Source organism: Porites lutea, chromosome 4 (genome assembly GCF_958299795.1).
Source record: "Porites lutea chromosome 4, jaPorLute2.1, whole genome shotgun sequence".
Lineage (NCBI taxonomy): Eukaryota > Metazoa > Cnidaria > Anthozoa > Scleractinia > Poritidae > Porites > Porites lutea.
Window position 1 is genome coordinate 46,047,147 of NC_133204.1, and position 18,525 is coordinate 46,065,671.

Consider the following 18,525-nt stretch of genomic DNA (forward strand, 5'->3'; position numbering starts at 1 on the left):
GAAATAAGATCCGCCGATTTGCAAGGCTTCATCCGAGGAGAATGGAACTGGCCAATATCCTGTCTGAATGACTCAGAATCCCAGGAAAGGAGACTAGGACATGAACCTCCCGTACAAATAACACGTTTCATTTGAAGTAAGACACGACTTAGCTATGACGCGTCGTACACTGAGGAGAGCTTGTAACACCTTTCATAGCTAATACGCTTCTTCGCTGAGACGAAGAAAAACTCGAATATCAAATGACCTTGGCGTCAATAAACGGCGCGCCATTGTTTAAGATTTTCCTTGCAGGGCAGTCTTCTGTGCAGCATATAAGCTTAGCGAATAAATTGATAAAACCCCTTCTTACCCCCATAAACTCCGTCATTTTTGAAAAAGTCTTGTTAAGTCCCGCAAAAAAATCGGCTTTTTATAGCTAAGCCAGAGCGTTCCCTGTGTTTTTCAGCCCTTTTTCGACATGTTTCATCCTCAATGAAGTCCTGCTCGTAACCAACTGTCTGTCAATCTTCTTCTGATTCTCACACCTTTTTTTCAGTGTGTAGTTAAAAAATAACGTTGTTTTCTTATTTTTAGACCACACTAAGGCCCGAAGGACCGGAATTTTTTTTTTTTTTGAGAACCGGAAACAACAGCTAAAAGGAAGCACACAGTTTGAACTAATCACGGAAAAGAGGCTTCTGATTTCCTAAAAAGTCATTGATGCACGGTTCAATTAGACTTGTTACTACCTCTCGGGCAACCACAGGGACAAGTCCAGCCCTGGAGGCCCGGGGGTGGGAAGTTGTTTGACGCGGTCATGTCCCGGACTTTCGGATGGAGGAGACGGGGCAAATCGAAAATAACTTCTCTTTGTTTTTGTGAAGAACATCATTTCTCGCGCGGTTGACCAGATGGCGGCGGACTCCGTAGCTGTTTGGTTAGTAGCAGAAAACACTGATTCTTGACTAAAAAGTTATTCTCTTAATGAAATAACCGAAATTGTAATTTTTGGAGTCCGCTCTGAAAACTCAATGCCGAAAAATGTAACTTCAAACGAAAGATAATATATAGGTTTAGCCAGGGCTAAAAGCGAACCTCCCGTTAATAAATTCATAATTTAAATCAAACAATAAACTTGTAATCCACAGGGCACATTCATGTGACTTCTGAGGCAAAGGCTAAGTGATTTTAGAGAAAAATAATTTGAAAGTCCAAGAGTGAAACAAATTTTACATCGAGTTAATAGACTTATTTGTACACCCGAAAATAGCAATCATGTTCGATCACAGTAGATTAGGCCTGAAAAAACAAGTAGACCTATTCGTGTACTGTATTTAAGTCGCCCACCACCTTAATTCCGCGCGAAGCGCCGAGCCTCGAGATTTATAATCTCGTCGCGCGCGAAGCGCGCATCTATCACACGAGCATCGCAAGGCCAGCGTGATTTCCTCTTGGAAATAAATCTATCTAGTTTGGTTGGTGTCCGCCTTGACATCATCCAGAGTAGTGACGTCAAAGTGCATTATGGGTTTCCAGGCAACCGATTGCCATCGATGACAAAGCTCCGGGTTTTCTTCAAATGAAGAGGTGAATTATAATAATGTTTACGGTTGGTGAATCACCACCCAATATCTCAGACAAATAAAAGACAACAGCAAACTCAACAACAGTGGATTCAACAAGTGGCTGGAAATCCTCGCTGGGAACGATTTACAAACAAAACTCCGCAAGACCGAGAAGGTCGACTTTAAATTCAGGGCGAGCAACGGCACAGCGAAGGCAAACGCTGTCAACTTAAGACAGAGGATGTAAAGAGGCAGCAACAAAATACTACAATAACACTGCAAACAAAGCCAACGAAGAGAGGGAACACCGACTGCCGACGTTTCAGCAAAGTGCGGTCAATAGAGTTCGCAACGAAGCCGACGAGGAATCATCGAGAGGCAAGTTTACAGTCAAAATTATCTTCTTCGATGCAACGATAGGCAGCAAGAATTACACCATCTGTAAAATCGACATAAGGAGTATCTTTCCAACGGACTGAGGACAGCCAATCAGCCTTTTCACCGTTCTACAGTAAGCTTTATTTTACAATGAACAGTTTAGAACACCGATAATGTGTGACATGTAGGGAGGCCTTACATTTGTAAACAAAATCCTTACTGAACAAATTTTTCGCTTAAGCCTACAATTTTCATTCAATTTCCTTCACAAGTAAAATATATATGTGTGTGTATAGTAGCCTTGTACATAAACACCGCTGCGTCTTTTAAGTCAAATATAACGAAAATTTATTATTGCTGGCCTCCTATATTTTCGTTCCTATTATTCCAAAAAACCATCTGTATTTCGGATATCCTCAGAATATTAGTGTATGACATGGCTGCCATGCCAGGAACGTTCATTCCTTTCGCTGTTACGGAAAATTTAAGAAGTCAGTCATAAAATTTAACTCTTTCAAAGAAGTCAGAGAGAGGTGACATATTCTCAGAAATAAAACATTTGTTCCATTGGCAGAAGAAGATTGTTTCAAGAAATTAAACGACATGCAAGCAGATATAGGGTTTCCCATTTAAGATCAATCCATCCTGCACTTAGCTTTACATTCACGATAACTGCATGTAATACAGGGAAAGTGTTCATTTGACTCCTCTCAGACTCTATGGCTCTAGCACTGTCTCAACAAGCCAACACATGTTTAGAATGGACACCAATGGAGAAACTGATCACCTTCAACATGACTTGTTTGTGGACACTTCATACAAATTCACTCTTTCATAGGTATTTGTTTCTTATGCATGTACACGAATAACTCCGAACTTTTTCCCAGGTGATAAAAAATTGGTACTTTTTACATGGATTCAGTGGTTTACAATGAATGCCCGCATATTCAATGATCATAAGTCATGATCACTTTATAGTCAAGCCAGGTCAAGCGTACCCCCCAAAATTCCATTAATGAATTTATTATTCGAAAGTTGAGTCCGTTGGCAGTGGTAGGTTTCAGATTCATCTCTACATTCTTGCATGCGTAATGAGCCGTGAATTCACACGCGATTCAGTTACGAAATTTCTACCAGCTCAGTTTCCCTGAATTTGATGTAAATGTCTTCTAAGAATTTTAATTCATTCAAAGATTTTCAATGTGACCAAATACAAACAGAGGTGACACGAAACCGATGAGAAGAGTGATTTAGTTTGTTTAAGCAGTCAATCACGCGACGGAGGAATGTGCGACCACCATGGACAACTTGGCACGCAAAGTTTAAAGATCCCGCGAGGGACTGCAATTGACGTTTGGAGGCAGAAGCCTTGTGTGAGGAAGTGTTAACGAGACCGATCAGCCGGTTTAACTTATCCTCGGGAAGTCGGAGAGACATAGTTGAGGAATCTAGCTCAATGCCTAAGAAGGTGATACGCTAGGTGGGAGAAACGACTTTGCGCCGACTCACGTTAAATCCGAGATAATGCAGCAAATTGATAAGGGTGACAAGCCCCCGCTGACATTCTTCCTTTGTACTTCCGATGATAAGAAAATCCAGATAATTAACCACAGCACGAAAACCACGGCGAACCATCATGCGAACAATAGCGTTAGCGATACGGTTGAAAATGAACGGTGCGCACGAGAGACCGAAACAAAGTCTGTTGTCCGCGTAATAATTATCCTGGGAAGAGTCGTATGTGCCAAACTCCAGCGAAAACCTTGTAATTCTCGGTGAGGGGGGAAAACCGGGATTCAGCGCCAAGCAGATTCGATATCAACTATCCAGTAAAAACAATAAGGTGTAGAAAATGACACCGCGCTGTCAATTGAATTCATGCGAAAGGACTCTAAGTCACGCTAAATGTGATCGTTCAAAGAAATACCATGCGGACGACTACTGTCAGTAATTGGGCGGGATTTTCCTGAGTCCTTTTTCGGTACACGGCCGATCGGGTGAACGCAACGCGGTTTAGTTTGAACCACAGAGATGCGCCCTAAGGCGAGTTCTTTTGTGAATAAACTATCCATTTCCAGCAGTAGCAGTAGAGTAATTGTCGGATTCGTAGGCGACGATACAAGAAGGGTCGGACTCTGGAATAAGCTTAAAACCAAAACGCAAACCATCGAGGATAAAAATTCTATCGGGATCGTCAGGAAGTTCCTTGTCCCAAGCGTGGAAACGTAAAGGGCAATCCTCAAGCGGGGGGTATAGAAAAATTTGTTGAAGTAGGATGCGCGAAGGGTGCTGACAGAACATTTTCCTCGAGCGGGGACTGTTCTAAAGAATTGGTTCATTCTTTGCTTTTCTCAGCGTTCGCGGAACCCAAACAACTCTTGCCCTTATGCTGAGTAGAGGAACAGTGAATACAAACGTGCTTGTAACGACACGACTGTGGATTTGGGCAACCAGTTGGGTTAAAGTTCCAGCGAAAACAGAATTCTTCATTTCCTGACCCGCGGCTATCCCCGGGACTTTCGTTCCGGGGAGGGCGCTGTGCCACGGCGGCATCAAAATACTGCGCACTGAAGTCATCTAAATTGGTGCCCCATCCAAAATTATCCCGCGTTTTCCTGGCACGGTAATCTTGATCAAAATGCAAGGATGGCCTTGGTTTGAAAACGAGTGCCTTTTATAGCCAAAAACTTCAAGTAGGTGAGGTAATCAGCGGCTTCGCGAGGACTCTTAGTAAAAAGAGACTCAAGAATCTTAATATTCGCGAGAATAAATTACGAATAAGACAGTTGGAACGGTTTGAGCTGTTTACCGTCAGGGCCAAAAAACAAAGTCTAAAGGAAACAAAGGCTTACCTTCCGGTGAAGAATTGGTGCTGGGAGAAGCCGGAGAAGATAAGGCAGCTTGAAAACCAGAAGCGGCAGAAGTTGGAGAACCAGATGCAGCAGAAGTAGTAGCTGAAGTGGCTGTCTCTGATACCTTATTTTCCTGCGTCGACTGGGGGACTTGAAATTCCGTTTCCAGCTTTAGAAGAAGATCCTTTGCAGAAGCACTGAGAGCGGCATTGGCAGTGTCCGCTTGAGGTCCCTTACCGTCCTGTTGGAGTAGGGAAAGCACTCGCCGAAGCATGATTTTTTGGCCGACATCGAAGCCCATGTCGGCCAAGTTCTGTTCGGTGATTGAGGCAAGGACTTGTTTTGATGTTATTTGGTGCTCAACCAGGACGTCTTTGATATCATCAGGAATGTCCTGACCACGGCAAAATTTAGAAAGCCAGGAACTCTCGGGAGTAGTATAGGGTGCACCGAATTATCCCCTTTTTTGAGCAGGAATCTCATTGGCGTGAGCAGGAATACATTAACGCCGATGACGTCATAGGCTATTGTCCTCATCTCATGAATAAAATGCGGTGGATTTAATTAGGTATACTGGTTTGACCGGTTTGTCAGGTTCTATTTTTAGCCTGGTTGATATAACTGGTTTATTTTTGTTTTATGACATAACCTATTGTTAAAATGCGGTGGAATAAATTAGCGTCTATGTCGTAATACTCTATTGTCTTGTACTCATGAATAAAATGAAGGGGAATAAATTAGTATCTATGTCGTAATAACCTATTGTCTTGAACTCATGAATAAAATGCGGTGGAATAAATTAGCGTCGATGACGCAAGAGTCTTTTGTCTTTATTCATAGTGCGGTGGATTTAATTAACGTGTTCTATATTTAGAATGCTGGTAAAACCCGTTTGATAGGTTTATTTTAGATCGATGATGTCATAGTTTATTGTTCTTGAGCTTATAAAAGCTTGCTTTCTTCCAAGCACATCATTCGCAAGTTGTGAGTTTGAGTAGTTATCATGGATTTTGATACCACTTTGAATGACTTTGAAAATTGTATCTGGCGCGATGAGACTCCAAGCGATCAGATGTTGGATCGAATGATGGCTTTATGCTTTCCAGAAGGGGTAAGTTGAATTTTTTACTTATTAACGCACTTATTAAAGTTAATCTTTCCCTAACAAACTATGTATTTCTTGTAGACTGAAGATTCATCGTTTATTGAAGAAATGATGGAGCCATCTTTAAACCAAATACAAAGTGGAGCAGCCAGGAAACGACAGGCAGAGGTAAGTGTAAGTACTTGATTTTCTCCCCCTCGTCAAGGTAGTTAATATATGGTTTACTCTCATTTTATAGGATGATGTAGACAAGTCTCTAGCTAAAATGCCTCAGTATGAATGTCCTACTTGTAAAAAAGTCTTTACACGACCAGATAACTTAAAACAGCATAAACAGATCCATTTCAAGGAAAAGAAGCACCAATGTTCCAAGTGTGACAAGACATTCCATCGGAGATCAAACCTACTGCGCCACGAGAAGCAAGTCCACGAAAAGCGTGCTGCAGCTAGAGAGTACAAGTGCAATACCTGCGGAGAGCGATTTCATAATCTGGCGCCATTCCGAGCTCATCAGAAGACAGCTCACAGCCAACCCTTGCCTAGAGCTACAAAAAGTACACGGGATGATGAAGCAGGTAAATCTTTTTTTAGTCGTATGTAAATGTTTACTTGCTTTACACAAAAGATGCTAGGACCTATTTCTTTGTTAAAGGTCTTAATTCCATGCAAATTAACGGTAAAAGCAGTGAAGCGTAACATAGTCATGTGCTTATTTTGAGTAAGTTAAACAATGGAGCCCATTTCTGAATTTTAGTTAGACATTGGAATTTTTATTTCCCATTGAGAGCCAAAACCAAAGAAAATGAAGCCCAATCCTATCGAGAAAAAAGCAACTTCAAGTTCCAGCTGGCAGGAAGATCCAAGAACCTTGACTGACTTACCTGAAGTCCAACAAAGTTCTGTTCTCGAGTATCGTCGCCACTGGCATCAAATCCGCACTCGATTCAACCGCCAAAACCGGCTCCTGGACTGGTATAACTATCGTCTGTCTTCCCCGCAACCTCAAGAGGTTATACAGCACCTTGACGAGATCTTTACCGACCAGTCCACCGTGTTTAAACTTAATGTCTCCTTTGGTTTCATTCTGAGAAACAACGAGACCGGTGCACTACAATATTACTATGCCTCCAGAAATAACGAGCAAGTCTTTGAGGCGCCCTTTCAAATCACAACCGCGGACGATCTTCCACATGTCCGTGAAGCATTGCAGAATCTCGATGTCCTAGAATGGGTACGCCAACATCGCCCCAACTCCAAATGGGTGGTACAACAGGTGACCACTATCACTTTCGTCGTCACCAAACTACAAGGCCATCCGATAGGGAGAGGTCAAAGTCTGCCTCACTACATCGTGGAAAATCGCGGTATTGATGCCATGGATCGCAACTACCGGACCGGTAAAATCTACAGCGACAATTTGTGCTTCTTTCGCGCTTTGGCACTCCACAACGGTTGTCACCCAAAGAATCTGGAGCGGGATACCAAGCATTACTATGAGCGATACAGAGAATTTTTTCCTGAGAAAAAGAAGTTTTTTGGTGTGAAGCTGAAAGAACTTACTGATCTGGAACACCTCTACGAAGTGAACATTTTTGTCTATTCCCTCGAACCCACTAAACCCGATGGAGAGGAGGGAGAAGAAGACATAGAAAAAGAGGAAGAGGATTTCGCTCCTGAGATCGCTGCGCATTTGATTCACCGCTCCCTTTGCCACTACCCAAGTACTCTTCACCTCAACCTGTACCAGGATAGCGATGATGAAGGAGAAGATCTCATGGACACAGATGACGAGGAAGAAGAAGACATAGAATCTGAGACAGAAGAAGATCGTGCTTTCCTGGATGATAAAGTGGAAAGTGAGCAAGGTGCCTCGTTTTACCGAGCTTTAGATCGCGAACGCGAGAACCAGAGTGAAAATGATCACGAGTGTGAATTTCACAGACCAGAGGACAACAGCCCAGAACCTAAGGAGAAAAAAGTGCACCCGTTAAAGAAACTGTGCCTAGACAAGTACACGAGTTAACAGAGTTAGAAAGAAAATATTGGCTGCAGTTCGCTAAATTACAAAACACTAACATGGTGCGTGTTTACGAGAATGAGGTTGAACCCAGGACCATGTTTCTATAAATGATAGTGATCCAGTTGAAATTAGTTAGTTTTGCCTTGCTGTCGAACTGTGAATATGGTCTATAAAAGAGTTTGTAGAGATTGCCCAATTGAAGGATGCGGTGCAAAGTACCTTGTAAGACCAGCTAACCATCTCGCAAATGTACACAAGTTGGATCATACGCAACGGAGAAAATACCTTCAAGAGGCTAAACTACAACCAAAAGTTAAAGTGGTTATCTATAACACAGCGAAGAGTAAACGTTCGGGAGAAGGTTCCACGAGTGAAACACCGACATCGACCCAGCAACAACAAAATCACACTGTTTATCATTTATCGACACCCAGAAAACCAAAAGCTTTCCCGCGATTGAAAGCAATAGTCCATGAGCCAAGACATCTCAAAAACAATTTTCGTGGCACCCCTCGTAAGACATAGCGAATTTGGTATCAAATTAAAGGTTATTGTATATATTTTAATAATCTACCTGTTACTTTCTATGTAACCTGTGCCTAAGTGAGAAAATCACTTGTTTCTGAGGGGGGTGGGGGGACGGTTTTACATTTTGGCACGAATACTTTTTAAGGCTTAAAACAACAAATACTTCAAAAACTGCTGATCCCATATGGAGAAACTGGCGAAAAGTTTATTTTAAGTAAAGTGCTGTACTCGTCTTTGTCTAAATCTCAGTAGGGTGTTACCATGGTAACTGTTGCTAGGCAAATATTTCAAACAGGGATATTACATTAATATGTACATTATGAACAGGATTTTTCACAGACACTTTTTTTTGAACACCAAAGCATTATTAGCGTCATCCTTTTTGTAAACTATTTACTTTTTATGAACTATAAAGAATGTCACAGGCTTTAAGGCTCAATAATATCCCTGCAAGTCAACCAGTTCATTTGTTTCACAATTGTTGTAATTCTTTTAATAGCAAAATAAAAAATAAAAACTCAAAATAGATTTGAGACTAGTGGACAGACCAAAATCTGTTAAGTGTTTTCTTCTATTATTTTTAAATGAAAGAAAAGCCGGCACATTTTGATAATAATCCAGTGTCCGCTATTCCATGAAAGTTCCATTCCAGTTTGTATATCCCATGATGCAATTCAAACTTATTATCCATGAGCGGCCATCTTGGAAAATAGTGTGCAGACAAAATGGTTAGCGAATGGTGGTTTTATACAGATTTTCCTCTTAATTTCGATTCTTGGTTGTGCAAGATAAACTCAAGTAACGCCTCTAAGTTTCTGTATAATATATTTTATTTTTTAAAAGCTAAAATTCCTACAGAACATTACTAGAATAACTGTAAGTAGTCTGTCAGATTTTGTTTTCATTACAACATCGATACTGAAGGTTTTGGCGTGGAAGCGGTCAAATCAAACGTAGAAGTTATGTTTTCAATACGTTTTTGCTTGTGTTAAGGAAATAAGGTTTTTTGCTTCTTTTAATTCTCTAGTGACATTTGAAGAGTTTCGGAAAACAAGCTAGTGTAATCAAGGATATGGCAGAAATTACGCCAGTAAGTTGTACTAGAAAGCGCTCAATGTCCAGCTCGATAAAGAAACCTAACTGGAATAGGTGCCTTTGTCATGTAAAAGAAAATGTTCAAGGTCAATTAACAGCATTTACTAGCAAAAGCTGGGAAAAGTTTGAAAGCTGCTCGACTCGGAGAAGGGATGAAATCTGGTTGATAATGAAGAACTACTGGAATGAGGGACCAAAAGGGGGATATCACCGGCAATGCTACCAAGAATACACAGACATAAACAAAGTGTCTAAGGAGGAACAAAGTCATTGCAATACCAGAGAGGATCGAGATAAAGAGTCTCTTGGGCAGTCCAGTGGCATTGAGCTTTCGTGTAAGAGGGTCTGTAGGTCACAACTTCAAACATTTGACATTGATAAATGTGCAATTTGTCAGAAGGACAAAGTCAAGAAAGCCTACGGCAAAGGAGCAAGAACAAGAGAACCACTTACACTAAACATTAGTGAATAGGGTCCTTTCGATATTTTTGACCGCGCACTCCTGAGAACTAGGTAGTCGCATGTAAGCGAGGCTTAGAGGACACAAGATGGCTGACTCTGCTGCAGGCAGTTTTCACTGTAAACCGGTTCCTTGGTTAAAAGAATACTTAAAACAAAGGGGCATTCAAAGCTCAGGAAAACGTAAGGTTGAACTGGTAGAACTTTGTGAGAAAAGTGAGGAGATGAAAGTCCCAAAAATTGCTGAAGAGGAAGCACCAGTCGATCCAAGAGTTTCTATGAAAGAGCAACTGAAAACCGATGAGGGAGATCTCGCAAATCCGTTGGATAACGAAAACCGTGTTTTTTCCCAATGGACCAAAAACTTTACTGACGTACCGGACTTTAGATTCCCCGATCTTTTTAATTACCTGGTGGGTAAAGATCCCGTATACAACAGCGAAAGCCTAAAAAGTTACAAATCTTTATTGGGGTACAAATTATTTTTTGATGGACATGTGGAAGAACTTTGGTATCATCCACCTCAACCCAATAGTAATTACAGTTATTTTAAGTTTGCTGTAAAGCCAACTGAAAAATCCAAGACTGATGATGGTTCAGCAACATACAGAGGGTTTTTCATTTTAAAGAAGGATGGAAGTGTCAATTCAGCCTACTGCTTATGCAAAGGAGGGTATGTATTTTCTTCTTTTGATTTCTGAAGCCTGTCTATGTGCTTGATATTCCATAAACATACGTTTGAGAATCAAAACGTTTGGTCTTTTCGGTTGTTTTTCTCTGTGACAGGTTTTGTTTTATTCAGATTCGAAGGTTTATATTTTCCTTGTAGCAGTTGTAACATGAGTAAAAAGTAGATGCCTCCTGAATTGAAGATCTAAATCAATGGATGCATTATTTTAAGTCTCAAACCTTCTGGATCACTTATGACTTCAGCACTAAGTATTAAAACAGTGGTTCAAAGTCAGAATCTGTGAGCCTAGTAACTGAACTTATTGGCTACTTTACAGTCTATCAGTGTGAACAATGTGAGATACATATTTGTCATATTGGTCCTCCTTTAAACAGGGCAGATGGAGGTTGCCGGCACATAGCTGCAGCATTGTTTGATCTAGAAGCAAATGTGAGATTCAATGATCTCCAATCATGTACATCAGGACAGTGCATGTGGAAAAAGAGAGGAAAGAGAAATGAGGGAAGTTTGCCCATTCAGGACCTTCAAACGAGTGGTAGTTACGGTGTGACATTGAAAGACCCAATTCACCCAAGAGATTTTAATCCAATTTGTATTCCCTATAATGTGACTGAACTGGAACAAGATTTTAAAGCTGGGTTGCTGGAAACATGTCCTAGCTCTTCAGCTCTGCCTTTTTTATCTTCAACTAAAGGACCCAGGCATACAGAGGAAGAAGTCAGAGCTTTCATCAGCAGTGATGTTAATGTCTGTAAAGAAGAAAGTGTTCAAAGTGTACATGTATATTCAATGAATGATTACGCCAAAGTGTTTGTTTCTGTTAATACTGAGAAAGTGATGCCTACAGTTTCTAAAGAACTTGCAGTTGAATTCCTCGAGTCTATTCCATTTAATGAAGAGCAAGCAGAAATGATCAACAAGAAAACTGTCTATCAATCCCAGTCTCAATTTTGGTTTGATCAAAGGGCAGGAAGAATTACAGCTTCCTCATTTTACACTGTGTGCCACCTTAGAGAGAGCACAGACAGAAGAAACACTATTAAACATCTCATGAATTACTGTCCAATTGCTGAAGATGCCATGCCACGACAGTTGACATGGGGGCATGAAAAAGAATAGCGAGCACTTAGTCTTTACATAAAAAAACAGAACAAAAATCATGAAAAGTTGTCAATAGAAAAAAGTGGACTCATTGTAAACACATTATGGCCCTTCTTAGGAGCCAGTCCTGATGGTATGAGGATTTGTGCTTGCTGCCAAAAGAAGTTAATTGAAGTTAAAAGCATGTATGCAAAAAGAAATCTCCCTCCACATGTTGCAGCTGAGGAGAACCTCATGCTTGTGGATGGTAAGTATGAAATTAAAAAAGAAACCAAATGGAACTACCAAATCCAGGGACTGATGGGGATAACAGGGATTCATCGCTGTGATCTAGTTATATATACCCTCAAAGGAATATTGATTGTAAACGTTAAGTTTGATAGTGATTTGTGGAATGAAATGCTCCAAAAGCTGAGAAACTTCTTCGTGGAGTATATAGTTCAGGAACTATTCCACCATGACATACTTAAGTCATTATAGAGTGACTGCCGTTAGATGCTGATTGTAAAAGTGAAGGTGCTTAAAATTAATAGTGTTTTTTGTCTGTGCTGGATTAGATACCACATAATTTTATTGATCTGTCTCTGGATACGTTTAATACATGTTTCATTTACCATTTACATACACTAAGTAGGTCTGCTTTTCTGCTCTCTGGACAAATGCGTCAGTCATTTGGCCAGTGGTGGTAGCAAATTACACAGAGCAGCACAAACACTTAGAATATTGTCTGCAGTGGGTAGCATTTGAAGAAGGAAGTTCCCTTGTAGAATTCTAAAGTCCTTAAGACGTCCAATAGCACGTTCAACGTGGATCCGAACACTTGCAATGGTACGGGTAGATTTTACTGCCTTTTTTGAAAGTTGCTTTCCTGTGTAAGAGGAGAAAAAAGGATTTTGAATGAAGTAAATGCCAATTCAAAAGGTACTGATAGTAAAGTACTTGCTTTTTTGGAAACCTTTTTTCCAAACAAAACCTGTACTAAATTATTGGATGGGTGGAAGTGGCAAACCACTGCCTCACACCAGCTCTTTCTGAATTTTCTGGATCCACCCCTGCTATGTAGACATGTTTGGAAGTTAGTAAAGACTACCTTTATCTTTGAGCAGTTCAACTTAACCCTATAATATAAAAAATATTCCTAAGAAACTTCTTCTGTTTAGTTAGAAAGATCCTTTTTACAAGCAACAAGTAATGGATGCTGTTATATCTGTTTTTTTTTTTTGTTGTTGTTTTTTTTTACTTTGTCCAGGGAGACCTTCTCTTTTATCTTAGCATACCCTCTTCCACCCCTACCCCATTAGCTCCCTTTATTGGAAAGGTACCTTTGCAAAGTGGTGGGATATTAAGTGCAACTTTCTTTCTTGTAAGCAGATCTCTGATGTTGAACCCCTTGTCGGCCATAACAGAATCCCCCTCTTCAAGTTTGTCCAGTAGACCACTTCTTTCTGTGATGTATCTGTCACTGACATTTCCAGTCCATAGTTTAGAAACAAAGGAGAAGTAACCTGTTGGAGTGATTCCCACCAGTGCTTTCATGGTATTGTGCTGTTTATAGTTACTCCATGTAGCTCTCTGGGCACTAGGGGATGTTGGCTTTTGCAAAAATATCTCTGTGCAATCTATTATTATTCGAGTGCTTGGAAATTTGTTAAAAGAACTTGGCAACTTTTTCTTAATTTCTTCCTTACAAGGCCATTTAAGAAGAATGTCACGAAAAACTGTAGATAAAAAGCAAATCCACGTTGTGAAAACTTTGCTAACTGATCCTTCTGATACTCCAAAGATATCTGTAAGATGTCTGCTTAAAAGCCCAAGTCTGAGTCTCACCAAAGTTAAGATAAATTCCTCCATAATGGTCAATAATCTTTGCTTTCCAGGCTTTTTTTTACTTGAATCTTTTTGATAGCTTACTTTTTTTTCTTTGTTTTTGTCCCAATACTTAAGTTTTTCTGCAAACGGCTTGAGCAAATTAAATATCATCATAAAGCAAGCAAGGCTAGGTATACCCGTAAAAAATTTGACAGACTCGTCATCTTTCAAAACATCATCCACAAAGAGCTCTCTTTTCAATTGTTTTTTGTTTGATAACTTTGATTTAAGTTCGGCGTTCTCTTGTTTTAAAGCGTCAATTTTACTGGTTAAAACCTCTAGATCTTCGTAAGGAAAGTCCGTTTGAGTTCCTTTGTCGTTAGGAAGAAGGTGGCAATAATTGTGATCTAATAGGGCTGCATCGTCGCTTAAGAAACAAATGTCATTGTCTTCCTCGGTAAGGCTTCTCTTTTGAGGTTCAGGACATTTTTCATCAACAGCACGTCTCTTTCTGTCCTCCAGTCTCTTTTCACGGGAAGAAACACGACATTGGTGGGTCGAGGGATTAAAATATTTCGGTAATTCACCTGGAATAACTTCTTTTCTTCCGCAAAGCGACTTTTTGATGGATGAAGCCTCGAAGTGTGCGCTGCAAATCCGAGGGTTTTTTTGATTTTGGAATTCGGGATCACAACGTCTACAGAAGTTTTTCCATAGCCTTCTAAAATGCCCTGAAGGAAAACAGAAAAAGGATAGATCCGGACGATTCCTTGAACTGTTCGAGCAGTTTGCTACCAAACAAAAATTCACCATGACTTTTGCAAAACTTGGAGCATTTCAACTTACAGTGAAGACAGTGAATGCATTTCTATTTTTTTTATTTTCCCAGCTGTCCTCTAAGCCTCGTTTACATGCAAGTACCTAGTTCTCAGGAGCGCGCGTCCAATAATTTCGAAAGGACCCTATTTGGTAGTGCCACTTTGATAAAAGCAGCCCGGTTTCGGAATGACAGTCGCATGCTATTGCACATTGATGGACGAGCCACTATAGCTATGGAGATCAAGTATCATCGATCGTGCTACAAAAATTATGTCCACCCAAAGCAACTGGCTAAGTTAGAAGAGCAGAATTGTCAAGAAGAAGATGCCGGAACTGAGGGTTATGACAGAGCATTTGGTAAAGTCAAAGAATTTGTTGAAAAAGAAGTCATCGCTGCGGCAAAAGCCATTCCGATGTCAACCCTTATTGAAAAATACACTTCCTTCCTTACAGAAGAAGGAATAGGTGTAGTGACGTACAGGTCCACTAAGCTGAAGAACCGGCTTACGCGTTTTTTTGGAGAACGATTGTCCTTTCATCGACCTTCGAACCAAAACCAATCAGAATTAGTCTATGGTTCGCACCCCAAATAGGAGAGGTGGTAGAAACTGTGTTCAAGAGTACTTCGTCTGTCGATGAAGAGAAAATGGCAAACAGTGACAGTGAGCCGGATTTAACAAATGCACAAGACGAGGTAAGCCGTCAAGTTTACCATACGGCTAAAACAATACAAAAGTTAGTTGCCAACATGAAACCAACAATGCCATGGCTACCATCATCAGAAGATTTAGAGTGTGAGATTGAGATGGTACCTGATCTGCTCTACAATATGATGGCATGGATTCTATCAACAAAGTCCGAATATTCTGTTGAAAGAGTTTCAGACATCTCACCGGAGGTCCATCGCCTCGCCCTGTCTCTTTCTCAGGATTTGATACATTCTGCCACTCGTGGACGAATAAAAACACCAAAACATGTCGTCCTTCCGATGATTGTAAAGAGCCTGACGGGGAATGTTGAACTGATAACCATTCTAAACAGATTTGGACATGGTTTATCATACTCCCAAATAGAGGAAGTGGAGACAGCTCTGGCAGAGATGCAGATTGTAAAGCGACAGAATGGGGTCTTTGTACCAAGTGTCTGCTACCCTAATGTACCAGGCGTTTTCTGCTGGAATAACAACGACCTACGAGAGGAAACCTTGTCAGGTAAACTGTAGTCCCAATTGAAAGTAAACTGCTCATACACTTTGTTTCAGCGTATGAGAAAAACGTTTCCAATCTGTAACTAGAGAAACTATGAAAAGTAGTCTTAAAAGTAGACTTAAATAGTTTCCGTTCTCGACCAATTGGTTAGGTAGGTTAAAATATCAACCAACAGCCAGGATTTGTAGTATTGATTTAAGTCCCTTTTAGTATTGATTAAGGCACGTTTTTACATCAATATTTCCTGTTATTTGTTCTGCAGGTAAGGGAACGACTCATTGCACTAATGGCATTGTTATTCAACGCAAACCTCTTAGCTGTGCTCTACCACCTGAAACTTCCAATAACCAGAATCGCTCCAAAAAACGTTCTATTTCCTGCATCTCTACTGACGTACTTCCATATCATTCGGGACCTCGACAGGGACCTGATACGCTCAAAATTGATCTCACCACTATTAAACAAGCCTTCCCGGAAATTGCAGCTTATGCACGGGTCATCGACTTTGGCTGGATACTCTGCAGAATGCCGATCAAAGACGCGCTATTTTCATTGGAAGACAATCAAAGGCAGGTTATACCAGCGTGGTCAGGCTTCAACATCAAACTACGCGAGGACAGTGTCCCACGTGAATGTTCAGTTGGCTATTGCCAAGTTATTGAAGCCAGTCCCACAGAACTTCCCACACTGTATACAGTGTTGCAAAGATCTTTACAAATGGCTGACCAGCTAGGGTAACATGATGTAATTGTTATTTTCGATCAAGCGATCTACGCAAAAGCACTTGAAGTACTATGGCAGAACAAGGACCAGTTTCAGCGATTGGTTGTCCGGATTGGCTCCTTTCACACCATCTGTGCCTTCCTTGCTGCTATTGGCAAGCGATTTGGAGATGCTGGCCTTGCAGATGTTTTGGTTGAAAGTGGTATCGAGGGCTCAGGATCTGTGGCCGGGGTTGTTGAAGGTCGTCAGTACAACCGAGCTGTACGTACACATAAGGTACACATAGCTTGATTAGGTCTTTTTAGAGCTGAGTGGATAATATCTTGATGATTCCTACAGGATCAAACTTCACTTTCAACTTTTTTAATCGATGCTACGTAAATAAAATAAACAATTTTTTTAAACCTTTTGTTATTTTAGATTGTGTTTGAAGCAATGCACCGACTACAGTGGATGGGTTTCAAGTCATGACTGCACCGTAGTGGTCACCGTGGCAACCGCATGATCCTTGTCAGTGCCATAGAGCACATCCGCAAAGAGTTTAGCACAGAGAAATTTAACAGGCTGCTGTCCCTTCCGGATTTCCTAGAAATTTTCAATCTTTACAAGGAATACTGTAAAGAAGACAATGGTCCGCTAAAGGTGTTTTGGAATAGCTACCTGGAGATGGTGGAGGTGCTGATAAATTTCGTAAGAGCAACCAGGGAAGGGAACTGGGCCATGCATCTTGAAGGCATCAAGGAGATGCTACCATGGTTCTTCGCCTACGACCATACTAATTATGCTCGTTACCTTCCAGTGTACTTAGCCCACATGATGTTGCTACCAGAAACTCACCCAGAGGCACATACCCTCCTGTTAAATGGTGATTTTAGAGTCCAGCGAACAACATAACATGGATTTTCACAGATACCGGTAGATCAAACAATTGAGCAGACCCTGACCAGAAGCACTAAGACAAAGGGAGGAATTGTTGGGTTTAGCCTGAGGAAAGGTGCTGTACAGCGATGGATGATTACTGCTCACTCCCGTGCTGCTTTCGTAGACAAGTGTCGGAAGATGACAACAAATGTTCAAGAGAGCCAACGCAGACTGCACAAAGAGGCAAGCCCAGCTCGCATGAAAAGAGATGAGGACGACGTAAAGAAAGTTTTCGAAGTAATCAGTACCTGGCGCAACCCGTTTGAACCATTTGAGGAACTTCTTAGTCTTAGCTCTGGGTATGTTGCCAGTGAAAGTATGAAGGCCGACCTGCTCCTGGCAAAAGAGAAGGGCACAACAGCTTTGACGGCCTTCGTAGAAGAAAGACTGGTGACAAATTCAACAGGATTCTTTTAAACAGTCCCCAAACTAAAGCTAGGAAGTTTCAGTGACGCACAGAAGAAGACCTCTGTAACAGTAGGAGACAGGAACTTCATAATCAGAGTAGACAGGAACTTATTTGCCCGCCTTCTAGTCAGATGGACCTCAAATATTTGCTGAGTCACGAGCTTGGTCCCTTCCATGGTCATTGGCTTCATCCAATGGTTCATTAGCCAAGACAAACAAGGCAATTCTTTCCCAGCTACTCGAAAATGGAGTAGAATGCCTGCCGACTTTACCTGATCTGACAACAGCTGTCATCATAGACACCATGGCGATGCTGCAGACTCTAGTAAGGATACCTGATAGATTTTCTGAGCTGGCAGACATGGTGATGACCAGAATTCTGATAGAGGCTGGAGAGACAGCAAGAATCGACTTTGTAGGAGACCAATATCCAGCTAACTCAATTAAAAACATCGAGAGGAACAAGCGAGGCAGAGATGGTGAGAGAGTCATTAACATTACCAATGGTCAACAGTTCTGCCCTCGTCAGTGGAGAAAGTTCATGGCAAAGGGGAGCAACAAAACCGGTCTCTTAAACTTTCTTGCACGTGAGTGGTCACAAAATGCGGTTTACGCCGAGAAAATCAAAGAACGCACTCTCTTTATCACTCATGGAGACAATTGCACCAAACTCTCCGCCTCTGATGGTACAATTACTGCATGCACAGTCTTGGAACTTTGCAGCAATCAAGAGGAAGCTGATACCAGGATGCTCCTCCACGCAAATCATGCTTCTCAAAATGGACATCAGCACATTGCTATAAGGTCATCTGATACAGATGTAGAAGTTCTAGCTTGCTGTTACCAAGCTGTCATTACTAC

The 18,525-nt window shown here is 41.1% G+C and overlaps 2 protein-coding genes across 2 annotated transcripts; both read left to right on the forward strand.

Moving 5' to 3' along the window:
• Positions 1-5,764: 5,764 nt before the first annotated feature.
• Positions 5,765-6,541, forward strand: LOC140935905 (uncharacterized). The gene is made up of 3 exons (XM_073385482.1): positions 5,765-5,888; positions 5,964-6,050; positions 6,121-6,541. The coding sequence occupies exons 1-3, from the start codon at positions 5,781-5,783 to the stop codon at positions 6,481-6,483; spliced, it is 558 nt and encodes a 185-aa protein (XP_073241583.1). The 5' UTR covers positions 5,765-5,780; the 3' UTR covers positions 6,484-6,541.
• Positions 6,542-10,002: 3,461 nt separating this feature from the next.
• Positions 10,003-11,794, forward strand: LOC140934760 (uncharacterized). Its single transcript, XM_073384331.1, has 2 exons — positions 10,003-10,657; positions 11,050-11,794. The coding sequence occupies exons 1-2, from the start codon at positions 10,074-10,076 to the stop codon at positions 11,792-11,794; spliced, it is 1,329 nt and encodes a 442-aa protein (XP_073240432.1). The 5' UTR covers positions 10,003-10,073.
• Positions 11,795-18,525: the final 6,731 nt, after the last annotated feature.

Excerpts from the sequence above, each read along its gene's own strand:
- LOC140935905 (XM_073385482.1), top strand. The coding sequence starts at position 5,781 with ATGGATTTTGATACCACTTTGAATGACTTTGAAAATTGTATCTGGCGC. Across the intron at positions 5,889-5,963 it reads CTTTATGCTTTCCAGAAGGG|ACTGAAGATTCATCGTTTAT; the intron begins GTAAGTTGAATT and ends TATTTCTTGTAG. Across the intron at positions 6,051-6,120 it reads CCAGGAAACGACAGGCAGAG|GATGATGTAGACAAGTCTCT; the intron begins GTAAGTGTAAGT and ends CTCATTTTATAG.
- LOC140934760 (XM_073384331.1), top strand. The coding sequence starts at position 10,074 with ATGGCTGACTCTGCTGCAGGCAGTTTTCACTGTAAACCGGTTCCTTGG. Across the intron at positions 10,658-11,049 it reads TACTGCTTATGCAAAGGAGG|GGCAGATGGAGGTTGCCGGC; the intron begins GTATGTATTTTC and ends TCCTTTAAACAG.